General features: G+C 46.4%; 1 protein-coding gene across 1 annotated transcript in view; it reads right to left on the bottom strand.

Annotated features, from left to right (window-relative positions):
- Positions 1-14987, bottom strand: part of SLC4A4 (solute carrier family 4 member 4) — a 260367-nt gene that overhangs the window by 71488 nt on the left and 173892 nt on the right. Inside the window, 7 exon segments of the mRNA XM_048482738.1 lie at positions 3062-3333; positions 4620-4753; positions 12110-12126; positions 12129-12198; positions 12200-12288; positions 12407-12528; positions 14389-14543. Coding sequence (XP_048338695.1) covers positions 3062-3333; positions 4620-4753; positions 12110-12126; positions 12129-12198; positions 12200-12288; positions 12407-12528; positions 14389-14543 — 859 coding nt within the window.

The following is a 14987-nucleotide window of genomic DNA, read 5'->3' as shown; positions in this document are numbered from 1 at the left end:
GTTGGTCAGACCTCACCTCGAAACTCTTTAGTTTGGAGAGGAGGCGTCTGAACTGAGGGATATGATTGAAGTCTATGAAATTATGCATGGGGTAGAAAATGTTGACAGAGACATTTTTCTCTCTTTCTCACAATACTAGAACCAGGGGCATAGATTGAAAATGCTGGGGAAGAATTAGGACTAATAAAAGGAAACACTTCTTCAGGCAACGTGGGATTGGTGTTTGGAATATGCTGCCACAGGAGGTGGTGATGGCCACTAACCTGGATAGCTTTAAAAGGGGCTTGGACAGATTTATGGAGGAGAAGTCGATTTATGGCTACCAATCTTGATCCCTCTTTGATCTGAGATTGCAAATGCCTTAACAGTCCAGCAGGTGCTCGGGAGCAACAGCAGCAGCAACAGAAGGCCATTGCTTTCACCTCCTGCATGTGAGCTCCCAAAAGGCACCTGGTGGGCCACTGCGAGTAGCAGAGAGTGGGACTAGATGGACTCTGGTCTGATCCAGCTGGCTTGTTCTTATGTTCTTATGGTCTTATGAATACTGTGTTTGGTTCTGAGCACTGCAATTCAAGAAGGATACTGACAAGCTGGAATCCATGCCCTCTGAGGAGAGACTTGGGGAGCTGGGGATGTTTAGTTTGGAGAAGCAAAGGTTAAGGAGGGACATGATAGCTATGTTTAAATATCTGAAGGGGTGCCATGTTGAAGAAGGGAGCAAGCTTGTTTTCTGCTGCCTCAGAGACTAGAGATCACTTGGAGAACGGACACAGAGTATAGAGATTCTACCTAAACATTAGGAAGAACTTTCTGACTGTCAGGGCTCTTTCACAGTGGAATACACTGCCTCGGAAGGCGGTGGAGTCTCCTTCTTTGGAGGTTTTTTAAACAGAGGCTGGATGAACATATGTCAAGAGTACTTTGTGGCCTCTTGGGGGGACAATTCCCCCCTTGTAAAAGCTCCATTGCTGCAGTACCATCTGCTGAACAGCAGGAGGCGCAAAGACCCTTCTCATTTGGATAAGGGAGACCGGGTGCCTGCCATAAACTCCGCGGTAGTTCCCTCCAACAAACGTATTTTTCCCTGTGTTAGATTTCTCTGTGGGGTTAACTCTGTTCGGCTTTTATGGATGCCGGCAGGTGCGATGTAAAAAGAATTCAGGACAGCTTTCACTAAGCTAGTTCTGGGAAGATGGCCATGTTGATATGCAGCAGAAGAGCCTGATAGGGGGGAGCAAGATTTGAGGGGTATAAACCTGAGATGACCAAAGCTCCCTTTGTTTGACTCTGAAAATGTTGTTGGCCAACAAGGTGTTACTGGACACAAATCTAGCTTTCGTTAAAGATCTGTTGCTGACTGCGATGGGGAAAATTACACACCCACAAATTATTCCACAGAAGGTTTCACAAGCAGTATTATGGATTGCCTGCAACTATTTAATACAAGCAAAAATCGCCACCAACTGTACTATAAAGTACCTCAAATACAAATTTAATGAGTACGGTCTTAGACCAGCGGTATAAAGAACCTCAAAATCTAGGTCTAAGCAAAACAGACAAATGCATGGCATTTTCTCCTTTTCAGGTTCTTCCAAACTTGGTATTTCAACTTCTGTATCTGGCCACAGCATTGAAAACTTGTCGAATTCCATGCAAGTCAACAGGATTAAGGGCATATAAATCACTCTGCTGGGAGACTTTGTTCAAGTCTTGTCTCTTCCCTAATCTGGAAGAAGTATTAGTAGGGTACTGACAGCCGAGCACAGCTAATTTTCCTTTAAGAACTGTTTTATACACTTTCAACGTGAGTTTCAGTTTGGGTTTAAAGTGCTTTTATGATACGTTTGTGCAACGTTTTATTTTCAAATCAAACTTCAATGCTAAAGCTAAAGGTCACTGCACCAGTGTTTTGTTTTAGCTCTTGGCCACCTTGGCAGACATCATTGGGCCAAAAGGAAGCACAGAAATTGTAAACAAACAAAACACAACAACGTGGCACGATAGCTATAAAACTGGATCTTGACTGGGGAAATCCAGGTTCAAATCCATGCTTTGCCCTGAAATCTACTGAATAACTCTAGAGCAGGGGCCTGCAACCTGCAGCTCTCCAGATGTTCATGGATTACAAATCCCATCAGCCCCTGCCAGTATGGGAATTGTATTCCATGAACATCTGATGGGAATTGTATTCCATGAACATCTGGAGAGCCGCAGGTTGCAGAACCATCATCACCTAAACAGACCTACCTCACAGGGTTGCTGTGAGGAATAATGGGATGTAGAAGAAGACTTTATTTACAGTCAATGACCAAATATTAATGGGATGTAAGGAGCAGCTTGTAGGAAAGATGGATAAAGATGAGGGAACAAATGTGCATGATGGTTAGATTCAAGGCCAGCAGCACCTGGCAGACCAACAGGTATGAGAAGTGACAAAGGGAGAGGGAACTGCACCTGGGGCATGAACTGCCTGCGTGCCCCCCGCCCTTCCCCGCCCCCACGTGAGTGCAATGGCAGCGTCTGGGGCGAGCTGCCCCAGATGTCCCCATTGCAGTTACGCCTCTGGGTATAAGCTTTCAAGAGAAGTCTCCTTTATTACTGTTTCACCTTTTTATAATACCGGACGATCTGATTTTGTATTTTCCTTTTTAACCTCTCAATAAAATAAAATAAATGTATAGAAATAGCTTGATTGTTACTGGACCTCACAGGTTTCTGCTGTGGCTAAACAAAACACAGGTAGTGGATAAGAGGTTTTCGCATGCAACCTTTGGTGTGCCAGGCAGGCTGACAATATAGAGCCGTGGGGGCGAACCTTTGGCACGCCAGATGTTATGGACTACAATTCCCATCAGCCCCTACCAATTGGCCATGCTGGCAGGGGCTGATGGGAATTGTAGTCCATAACATCTGGCGTGCCAAAGGTTCGCCATCACTGATATAGAACGTCAGGACAGGTAAGAGAAGCTTAGGAAAGGCGCAGTATTTTTAGCACTATCAGATTCCTGAGTCATCTCACGCAGACCATCTGATGAGCCGCTGGAGACAGGCTCACTCTTACCTGGATCTGGCGGCAGGCAGGTACAGGAATAAAGGGTGACTTCCCCCACTTTAAAATGGGAATTAATGGGGTAGTATTCGGCGAGCTTGATCATCTTCTTGAAAGCGTCGTAGATGAAGATGAAGCTGATCAGGGAAGAAAACCCTTCTTCCGTAAAGCGGGTGAAGTACTGGACCAAGAAGCTGGCGTCCGTGGCCACCAGGATGAGACACAGGAAGGCCGACCACAGGCCGATCCAGAGCCGGAACTCCAGATAATCAAAGCCGTTTTCTCTGAACAATAAAACACATAATCCCAGTTAAAACAGAAGGAGCAACGAGAGCGGACAAAATAATCGCACTGAAGGACAGAGTGTTCCACACCATTAAAACCCACCCGTTTGGTTTTGGGATCAGTTCTAGCCAGCGCTCAAAGAAACACTAGAAAACTATCAGAACTCAGCTGATCAGTCCATAAAGAACAAGCAATAAGCTGATCAGTCCAGAGAGCCAGCGAGGTGTAGTGGTTAAGAGCAGGTGCACTCCAATCTGGAGAACCGGGTTTGATTCCCCACTTGGCCACTTGAGCTATGGAGACTTATCTGGGAAATCAGATTAGCTTGTGCAACACATGCCAGCTGGGTGACCTCTCTCAGCCCCACCTACCTCACAGGGTGTTTGTTGTGGGGGCGGGGGGAGGGAAAGGAGATTGTAAGTCCCTTTGAGTATCTTACAGGACAGAAAGGGGGGGATATAAATCCAAGCTCTTCTTCTTCAAAAAGAATAAGCGTGATCAGGTCGCTAGAGCATTCGGGATTAGCTCCCATGAGAACTGGGTTCAAATCTCCCCTCCGCTGGAAAGCTCATGGGGCAATCTTGGCCCGACTGCTCCATCTGGACTGGCCTCCCTTGCAGAGTTGTTAAGACAAAAGCGTGTGTCTACGTACGCGCTCCTCTGGAATTTCTTGAGGCTACAGGGATATGCCTAGAGAAAACGGCTGCTTTGGAGAATAGACTCTATGGCCTCATGCCCCTATTGAGCTCCCTCTCGTCCCCAAACTATACCCTCCCCAGGCTCCATCCCTCATTTCCCAACCCAGAATTGTCAACCTGACGTGTCCTCATCTGCCCTTTGCACAAGGAAACATAGGAGGAGGAGGAGGAGTTTGGATTTATATCCCCCCTTTCTCTCCTGTAAGGAGACTCAAAGGAACGTACAGTCTCCTTTCCCTTCCCCCCCACCCACAACAAACACCCTGCAAGGTGGGTGGAGCTGAGAGATCTCCGAAACGCTGTGACTAGCCAGCGTGTGTTGGAGTGCACAAGCTAATCTAGTTCCCCAGATAAGCCGCCACCGTTTAAGTGGCCGAGCGGGGAATCAAACCCGGTTCTCCAGATTAGAGTGCACCTGCTCTTAACCACTACGCCACTGCTGCTCACAGGTTTCACAGATGGATTACCCTGTAAAATACCTGCATTCTGCTCCTTTTCCTTAAAGCCAACTTACAGCGTCCCACTGGCAGCAACAACTACGCTATTGAGCCTGGCTGCCCCTGTTTCTCCCCATCCCCCCGACTTACTTGCTGAAGTTAAATAAAAGCCGTTCGAAGACCAAGACAGGCCCGGTGCTGCTCAGGATTGTGAGTGGCTGGCCAGCGAGAAAGCAGAAGACAGCCCCTGTCACAGCGGTGCCCAAAAAACTTTCCAACACGCCCTAGGGAACGGAGAAACAGGTTGTTACAGCTGGCATCCTGTATGGCTTTGGTCCTGCCTACCTGAAGGAGTGCCTGCGCCCACTGGTACCTGCCTGGGCACTGGGTCACAGGGGGAGGTGCTCCTGATGGTACCTCTCCCTCACTGAGGTGCAGGGGCACACAGGAATGTTTTCTCCTTGATTCCCCTAGGCCCGTGGTGGCGAACCTTTGGCACTCCAGATGTTATGGACTACAATTCCCATCAGTCCCTGCCAGCATGGTCAATTGGCCATGCTGGCAGAGGCTGATGGGAATTGTAGTCCATAACATCTGGGGGTATAAAGGTTACCTACAAACTCTGGGAATAGTCTGCCCTTGGAGATTCACCATGAACTTATCCTTTAGAACAGATCTGGGCATTATACGGCCCACGGGCCACATCCGGCCCGCCGGATGACCCTGACTGGCCCCACTGCCTTGCTGGGGAGCAAGGCGCCTTTGAAAGCCCCGCAGAAGCCGGTTGCCTTGGCTGCCGGCTTCTGCGGGGCTTTCAAAAGCGCCTCACCCCTCTGCCTTTTGGCCCGGCCCTCCACAATATTTTCTGTTTCTTATGCGGCCCCATGAAAAAAATAATTGCCCACCCCTGCTTTAGAAGAAGAGTTTGCATTTATACCCCCCTTTCACCCCTGTAAGGAGACTCAAGGTGGCTTACAAGCTCCTTTCCCTTCCTCTCCCCACAACAGACACCTTGTGAGGTAGGTGGGGCTGAGAGAGTTCTGAGAGAACTATGACTAGCCCAAGATCAGCAAGAATGTAGGAGTGCGGAAACACATCTGGTTCACCAGATAAGCCTCTGCCACTCAGACGGAGGAGTGGAGAATCAAACCCAGTTCTCCATATTAGAATCCACCTGCTCTTAACCACTAAACTGCACTGGCTCTCATGGGTTTTATAGGTTTTGGTGCATGGCAAAGACCTTTCTTTGTGCCCAGGCATTTCACCAGCCCCCCCAGAAACCCTCTCTACAGCTGCTGGTCCGGGGGGTGTAGGAGTCAGAGTGTGGGTAGATTTTTATGCTATTTTTATTGTTGTTTTAATTGTTATAATTTATTTATGATGTTTTTATTGGGACTTTTAAAATTGTTTTTAACCTGTGTAAGTTGCTGAGAGATCCCGATGTGAGCTGGGACATAAATATTTATATACAAACAAACAAACAAATAATGCTTCTGAATTGTGGAATTGGCTGCTGAGGGAAGTCATAAGCACAAATAGTTTTTTAAAGGGTTTAGACCCAGATGTCCCCAATATGAACATAAGAACATAAGAATAAGCCAGCTGGATCAGACCAGAGTCCATCTAGTCCAGCTCTCTGCTACTCGCAGTGGCCCACCAGGTGCCTTTGGGAGCTCACATGCAGGATGTGAAAGCAATGGCCTTCTGCGGCTGTTGCTCCCAAGCACCTGGACTGTTAAGGCATTTGCAATCTCAGATCAAAGAGGATCAAGATTGGTAGCCATAAATCGACTTCTTCTCCATAAATCTGTCCAAGCCCTTTTTAAAGCTATCCAGGTTAGTGGCCATCACCCCCTCCTGTGGCAGCATATTCCAAACACCAATCACACGTTGCGTGAAGAAGTGTTTCCTTTTATTAGTCCTCATTCTTTCCCCCAGCATTTTCAATGAATGCCCCCTGGTTCTAGTATTGTGAGAAAGAGAGAAAAATTTCTCTCTGTCAACATTTTCTACCCCATGCATAATTTTATAGACTTCAATCATATCCCCCCCGCCTCAGACGTCTCATCTCCAAACTAAAGAGTCCCAAACGCTGCAGCCTCTCCTCATAGGGAAGGTGCTCCAGTCCCTCAATCATCCTTGTTGCCCTTCTCTGCACTTTTTCTATCTCCTCAATATCCTTTTTGAGATGCGGCGACCAGAACTGGACACAGTACTCCAAATGCGGTCGCACCACTCCTTTATATAAGGGCATGACAATCTTTACAGTTTTATTATCAATTCCTTTCCTAATGATCCCCCAGTCTGCAGACTCACTGGAGCCCACTGACATGTTTTCCTGGCCCCTGCCAAGTGTTCTTTGGAGGTGGTGGGACCAGGTACGGTTTTCGCCCAGCAACGGTTCTGATTGGCTAAGCAGATTTTTAGCAACGTTGCTTTGGCAGCAGCTGCCACCAGTCACAAATGCAAGCAAAATGTCAGGAGCAAAAACTACCAGACCCCGGCTACACAGCCCGGAAAACCCACAACAGCCAGTTGCTTCTGATCGGGAAACCCTTTGACGACACCCTGTTTCAAGGTTAGTCTCTCCACATTCATGTTTTTGTTGTTGTTTCAGGTCAAAGAAACCCGAGCCTGAACAGCGGAGTTCATTGGGTGCCCTTGATGGCATGCCACAAACTCCACGTTCTGTTTCCCTTCGCTGTTTGGTGATGTCAGGAATGAAAAACAAAAGATATCTGACAGAGACTTCCAAACAGCGGTTGTGCTTAAGGGCGAAAAACTGGAATGCAAAGCCTGGATCAGCCATTAAAAAAAAAAAAAGTAAACAGAAGCAACATTCTTAACAACAGGAGTTATTGCTTTACCGAAACAATAAAAGAGAGGATTATATTTTGGAAAGTACACGGCACTGGCCCATGTCATTCGTAGCCTGGTCATCGTGAAGGTGAGCCCCAAATCTACCCAAGAATCTTTCGTTTGGAACTGCTCTACCCTCAACACCTGTGAGGGGAAGGGCGGCGTATAAGCTGCATAAAATAATAGTAATAATAACACCCTCGACAACATCTACTTGACAGGGTTGTAAAATATTCTGCAGCTGAACGGCATCCGGCCTTCTAAGAAACGGTGAGCCTTGGCGTAAGGCCTCGCTGAAATCTAAACTACCGCTCCCCTTCGTCAACAAACATCCTCCCTCTGCAACTGTGAGTCAAAATAGTGGAGCCGGCAACGATAAGTGCCCGATGCGACTCGGAGCCAGTGCTAATATTGAACTAACTGCTGCACAGAGACCGAGGCACACAGATTTTGTAACCCGGTTCCCAGGATCCCACTTTCCTCAGAATTAGTGTTTGCAGAGATAAAGAAGAGCTTTGTGGAAGGGTGGGAAAAAAAATTCCAGCGCATCAGCAATCGTAAGCAGGGTCATTCCATGGAACAAACAGATGAACGAGCGGGTTTACAAAGGACAGCAGCCCACTTCAGGCAAAGTTCTGTGGCAACAGAATCATAGAATCATAGAGTTGGGAGAGACCCCCAAGAGCCATCAAGTCCAACCCCCTGCAATGCAGGAACACACAGTCAAAGCACTTCTGTCAGATGGCCATCCAGCCTCTCTTTAGAAACCTCCAAAGAAGGAGACTCCACCACTCTCCGAGGCAGTGAATTCTACGGTCGAACAGCCCTGACAGTCAGAAAGTTCTTCCTAATGTTTAGTTGGAAACTCTTTTCCTGCACCTTGAACCAGTGGTGGGATCCAAACATTTTAGTAACAGGTTCCCATGGTGGTGGGATTCAAACTGTGGAGTAGCGCCAATGCGGCTGGGCGGGGCACGATGAGCGTGGCTGGGCATTATGGGGGCGGGCCATTCCTGGGCGGGGCTGTGGCAAGGATGCAGCTGCTGCGCCGGTCCTTGGGCAGCAAACGAATGCACGCAGGCGCAGGCTGCCACACATGCCGGTGCACCTCCTGCTGGACTGCTTCAAGTTCTGCGCGCTACTGCTGAGAGGAGGGGCGTAACTAAGGCAAAAATCACGTGGCAAAATCACCAATTAGTAACCCCCTCTCGGCACCCACAAATAATTGGTAACCTACTCTTGGGAACCTGTGAGAACCTGCTGAATCCCACCTCTGCCTTGAATCCATTACTCCGTGTTTTAGTCTCTGAGGTCGCAGAAAACAAGCCACATTTATGGGGAGCAGATCTGCGTAGGGGTCCCACTCCAGTTGCTTTGTAGTTCTTGGAGCAGCAGCAAGAGAAAGATTACTAAAATGCACAATATCGCTTGTAGCCTTATGTCCCTTCTAGTAAAAAGCTGGAAACAAAATAGGATAGCTCTAGGAATTGCTGGAAAGTCTGTGGTTTTTACCACAGAGTTTTTGGCAGTTCCTCGAACTACCCTATGTCACTTCTGGCTTTTTACCAGAAGTGACATAGCGCTGTACATGATGCTGTGGTTTTATCACAGAATTTCCAGTGGTTCTTAGAAGTGATGCAACAGTGCTCCCCCATTTCCCCACCCACAACCTTCCCATTGGTTGCCACAAACTGCCAGGGTGAACCAGGAAGCAGCAAAGGCATGAGAGAAGCCTTTGTTATGCTAACTTCCTTCTTTCCAAGAACAAATATTTGACCAGCAAGAGAGACACAGAGAGAGAGAGAATTACTCACAAAATTTGATAGCGTTTTATCTCCCTATCTTCTGGAGTTTCATTATCAGTAGACTGATTACTATTTGGGTGTACTTTCATTTCCCTAAGCTCTGGCACAGTGTTTCCCACCTTTTCGACATCGTGGTACCCTTGACCTCGCTCCTCATATCTCAGGGTACCCCTGAGGTTCATTTGATTTTTTTTTTGCATTTTTAGGTTTTTTCCATTTTGGCCTGTAGGTGGGGAGTGGCAAGCAGGGGGGGAGGGAGGAAAGCAGCATCTACAACCGCGTTGCTTGTTTGCCTAAATTCGACATGGATTGGGGGGAGTTCTCCCTCGGGGAGAGGGCAGTATAAAAATCGAAATAATAAATAAATAAATAAATAAATAAATAAATAAATAAATAAATAAATAAATAAATAAATAAATAAAATCTACCCCCCCATCCACACCGAATTTAGGCAAATAAAACAATGCTGTTTTTCAGTGTTGTTTAAAGGGAGCCCATGAAGCTTCTGAACCCCTTCAAAATCCATTTGATTCGATTGGGGGGGGGGGGGAGGCGATAGCATTGTCATGGTACCCTGGGGCGTGCTCATGGTACCCCACGGAACCCTGGTTGAGAATCACTGCTCTGGCAAGTAGGAAGTTCTGTTCTCAAATTTGAATTATTGTTCCCGGACAGCATTCTTTGGTTCCTTTTTGGTGGGCAGGGAATATTACACTGAATTAAATCTACATCAAGAAACTCTCAGTCTAAACCGAGGCCTACCAAGGTTTAGACCCCCGGAATGTGAAGGACTGTACCATAAACACATGAAACTGTATGTGAAGGACTGTACCATAAACACATAAACACATGAAACATGAAGCACATAGGGGCAAAATCCAAACTTCACATACACGCTACACGAGTCAGTCCTATCAGTCACAGACCAGGAAAGGGATTTGGGCGTCTTAGTTGATAGTTCCATGGGAATGTCAACTCAATGCATGGCAGCTGTGAAAAGGCAAACTCTATGCTGGGGATCATTAGGAAAGGAGTTGGTAATAAAACTGCAAGGATTGTCATGCCCTTATATAAAGCAGTGGTGCAACCGCACTTGGAGTCCTGTGTTCAGTTCTGGTCGCCACATCTCAAAAGGATATCGAAGAGATAGAAAAAGTGCAGAGAAGGGCAACGAGGATGATTGAAGGATTGGAGCACCTTCCTTATGAGGAGAGGCTGCAGCATTTTGGACTCTTTAGTTTGGAGAGGAGACGTCTGAGGGGGGGATATGATTGAAGTCTATAAAATTATGCATGGGGTAGAAAATGTTGACAGAGAGAAATTTTCTCTCTTTCTCACAATACTAGAACCAGGGGGCATTCATTGAAAATGCTGGGGAAGGACTAATAAAGGGAAACACTTCTTCACGCAACGTGTGATTGGTGTTTGGAATATGCTGCCACAGGAGGTGGTGATGGCCACTAACCTGGATAGCTTTAAAAAGGGCTTGGACAGATTTATGGAGGAGAAGTCAATCTATGGCTACCAATCTTGATCCTCCTTGATCTCAAATTGCAAATGCCTTAGCAGACCAGACCAGGTGCTCAGGAGCAGCAGCAGCAGCAGAAGGCCATTGCTTTCACCTCCTGCATGTGAGCTCCCAAAGGCACCTGGTGGGCCACTGCGAGTAGCAGAGAGCTGGACTAGATGGACTCTGGTCTGATCCAGCAGACTAGTTCTTATGTTCTTATGAAACTGTCTCACACTGAATCAGAACCTTGTTCCATGAAGTATTGCCTACTCAGACTGGAAGCTCTCTCAGGTCTCAAATAGAGGTCTCATCACGTCGTCCTTTAACTGAAGATGCGGGGACTGAACCGGGGACTTAGGTGCATACCAAACTGATGCTCTACCACCTAGCCATGACCCTCCCCACAATTCAAGTGCACAAACCCCTGGGGCAATATAAATTAAGGAGGCGACACTGAGCAGGTTCCTGTTGGAGCCGTCTGCATCATTACACATTATTTGTTACAATCCAGGATGGAGGTGGGGGCAGAGCTTCCAAAACAGACAGGACCGAAGCCTCCAAGTACTTTTCACTCCCCTCCCCATTAAACACTAGGTCAGTGATGGCTTAACCTTTTCGAGACCGAGTGCCCAACCCAAAAACCCACTTATTTATCGCAAAGTGCCAACCACGGCAATTTAACCTGAATACTGAGGTTTTAGTTTAGAAAAATGGTTGGCTCGAGGCATCGTTACTCAGGAGTTAGCTTAGTGAAGCAACTGTCGCGTGAATCGCGATCCTAGGAGGGTTTTACTCAGAAGCAAGCCCCATTGCCAGCAACCAAGCTTACTCCCAGGTAAAGGATCATGCCCAGGCCAGCCAAGATATGTGTTTGTGGGGGGGGTGATTTTCCACCCTCCCACATGATGAACTCTGTCTTGGCAGTGCCCACACAGAGGGCTCTGAGTGCCACCTCTGGCACCGTGCCATAGGTTCGCCACCACTGCACTAGGTGATCTTGTACCATTGGACTGTGCAATTAGCCATCTCAGAATGCGAACTAGTTATGTGACTTTCTACAAAAATATTCATCTGACATCACCACAAGCCTTTGAAGTCTGTATTACTCACCGACTATCTCTGCGGATTTTGTTATTATCACTTCATTGTATGTTGTTGGATAACACTGCATGCGCATTTGAAATTGAATCCCTTTCAATTAATTTTGCCACTGGTGCATTTGCTCTTCTCTAACAAATTACTTTCTTTTTTTGGGTTGAGCTTCATATTTATGAATATATTATCGTAACACCCTTTTTCCTGGGTGTAAAATTGATTGATGCATTGCAGGCAATCCTATATTTGGCGCAAATTTCTTTGTGTTGCTCCTCCTAAGGGTCAGCCTTGCAAATATTTAAACTACATCTACCCTGTTGCATCTGCAGCGATAGTTGGAGGCAGCATTATTATCCAGCTCCACGGCTAACCTGCATGTTCTCCGTTCGTCACCGAGCAGTCCCCAAAGGTGATGGCGTTGGTCAGCAGTCGCCAGATAAATGAAGAGAATGGCAGAAAGGGGCTTGGATGTTGAACGCGTCGTAGAAATCGGCTGGCGAAAGAAAGGCCTTTAAACGGGCGACGTCTTTGATTAGGCCACCCGAAGAACCTGGCGGGAGAAGAACGCGTCACGATCAGCGCTGAGATCGGGGTACAAAAGATATTGGAATGCCAGGACACTCCCAGAGGTTGTCACACAGAAGCAAAAGGACCCCTTCTGACAACACTCACTTGCCGGTCGCGTTGCAATTCTTCAGAGTCGCCCGTGGCCCCCTGGCCGCGGCGGCCCCGTCGTAATGGAGTGTCTCCATTCATCTGCACATTCTCTCCACCGGCATACATGTTTTCCCTCATGGCAGCGAGGAAAGAAATGAGAGGCGTTGTGTCAGAAGAAGAAGAAGAAGAAGCAGACAAAGAAGAAGAAGAAGAAGAAGAAGAGGAGGAGGAGTTTGGATTTATATCCTGCTTTTTCTCTCCCGTAAGGAGACTCAAAGGGGCTTATAAACTCCTTTCCCTTCCCCTAGGCTGTTCCAGGGAGGAAGGAGGAGGACGAACCCGTGCACCAGGTGCTTTCCCCTTACTCGCCTCTGCTTTGAAGCATTTGTTTGCTGTTAATGGGGGGGGGGGAAGGAAAGGAGATCATCAGCCCTTTTGAGTCTCTTTACAGGAGAGAAAGGGGGGGATATAAATCGAACTCCTCCTCTTCCTCTTCTTCTTCTAAAAGCCAGGATCACTAGAACTAAAGAGTTTTGGGAGAATATATTGAAATATGTAGAACAGTTGGTAAAAGTAAAATTGATGTAAACAATGATTTAATAATTGTGGGGATAATAGATTATATAAGAGTGAACAGAAATTTGGAACCAATGTATAAAATAATGATTAGAGCAGCACACGCAGTGTTGAAATTGGGCTGGAAAAGATAACAAGAAATGGACAGTCTCAAAATGGTTGGAATATATTTGGGAACAAATACAGTTGGAGATTTTTGAGAGACTGGCAAAAAATACACTAGAGAAGAGAAACTAGAAGATATTATGAAGCTATGGACATTGTATGAAAAATGGATGGAAGAAGCCGGATTTAACGAAGAACCATGGAACAAGAGAATAAGAAGAATGAACCTTCTGCTGCTTGCTTGAAATAATCAATGGAAAAGAGGGGGGGGGGGGGGGGTGAAAAAGGAAAAATGTATAGTTGGAACAAACATATTGATTGTAACAAATATAATAATACTCTATACAATAAAAAAAATTTTAAAAAAGGATCACTAGAACTGGCTCTCTGAAGCTGAGTACCTGTTGCCAACCCAATAAAGATTTCTGGTTTCAAAACCTAGAGTCCTCTTTTTGATCACTGATCCAGGACCTAACACCTTACTATGTAACTTGTGACCAATGACTTGCACCATAGGAAAGGCTTGGTTTGTGCTTGGAAGAATCATGGTGCCAAAAGGACTCCGTCCCAAGCTTCCCTCCCATCAGACATTTCTCTCTGCGCTGCTCTCCAGGGTCTTGGGCAGCAGCTCTTCATATCCCCTCCTACGCAGCCCTTTTAACTGGAGATGCAGGGTTTTGAACCTGAGACCTCTTGCAATCTGGTGAGGACCTGTATACTGCACGGGTCAAAAAAAGGGCTGTGAAAATATTTAATGACCCCTCGCATCCTGGACATAAACTGTTTCAACTCTTACCCTCTAAACGTCGCTACAGAGCACTGCACACCAAGACAACTAGACATAAGAACAGTTTTTTCCCGAATGCCATCACTCTGTTAAACAAATAATTCCCTCGATAATGTTAAACTATTTATTATATACTTATTATATAATTACTGCACTACTTTTTTCATCATTCCTATTACCCATCTCCTCCCACTTATGACTGTATGACTATAGCCTGTGCTGACATTTTATTTTATTTTATTTTATTTTATGATTTTACATTTTATGTTTTTATTACTATTGATTGTTTCCTGATTGCTTACTAGACCTATATGACAATCATTAAGTGCTGTACCTTATGATTCTTGACAAATGTATTTTTCTTTTATGTACACTGAGAGCATATGCACCGGAGACAAATTCCTTGTGTGTCCAATCACACTTGGCCAATAAAGATTCTATTCTATTCTATTCTATTCTATGTCAAGCGGATGCTCGGCCGTTGTACCACTGAGCCCCAATGGATACCGCAGGCACCTTTGTTACCTTTTGTCAGAGGATGGGAGGGACTTGGGAGGCTCTATCCTGATGGCAGGATCCCACTCCCCAGGGGGAAGGACAATGACTTCATCCAGGAACTCATCGATTCCAGCGATCAGGTCCTGCCGGTCTTTGGCTTTGTAGGCAATGTCGTGGAACACCTGAACAGGGGAGAAAGAAAGGAGTGAAGCTTCAGTTCAGCAAATCCATACTTAGAAACCAAGAGCTGGCCTTTAACTTATAAAGTCCACCCCTGATTCTTACATCTCAGCTTCTCAGGTCATCTCAATGATACCACCAGCACATGAAGCTAGTACATCATGCACAGCCAGAACACAGTTCTGCTCCCAGAATCCTCAGCTATCGTTCACAAACTGTAGTTTTTCAATGTGTAAATCTAAGGTCGTCTGACTGACTTTCTCCTGAAAGCTGTTTCTCCCCAGCCAGGCTCTGCTCGGGAATCTAACAAACCCAAACATGCTGTGATATATACATTGCAACTCTCGGTTGGGTCATTTCTGGAGATGTGTGGGGTGGAGCCTTGAGGAGGGCGGGGTTTGAGGAGGGGAGAGGTCTCAGAAGGGTACGATGTCATAGTGTCCACC

This window comes from Sphaerodactylus townsendi, unplaced genomic scaffold, assembly GCF_021028975.2.
Source record: "Sphaerodactylus townsendi isolate TG3544 unplaced genomic scaffold, MPM_Stown_v2.3 scaffold_20, whole genome shotgun sequence".
Taxonomy (NCBI): domain Eukaryota; kingdom Metazoa; phylum Chordata; class Lepidosauria; order Squamata; family Sphaerodactylidae; genus Sphaerodactylus; species Sphaerodactylus townsendi.
Note: the sequence above shows the minus strand (reverse complement) of the source record. Positions and strands in the feature narration are given on the sequence as shown.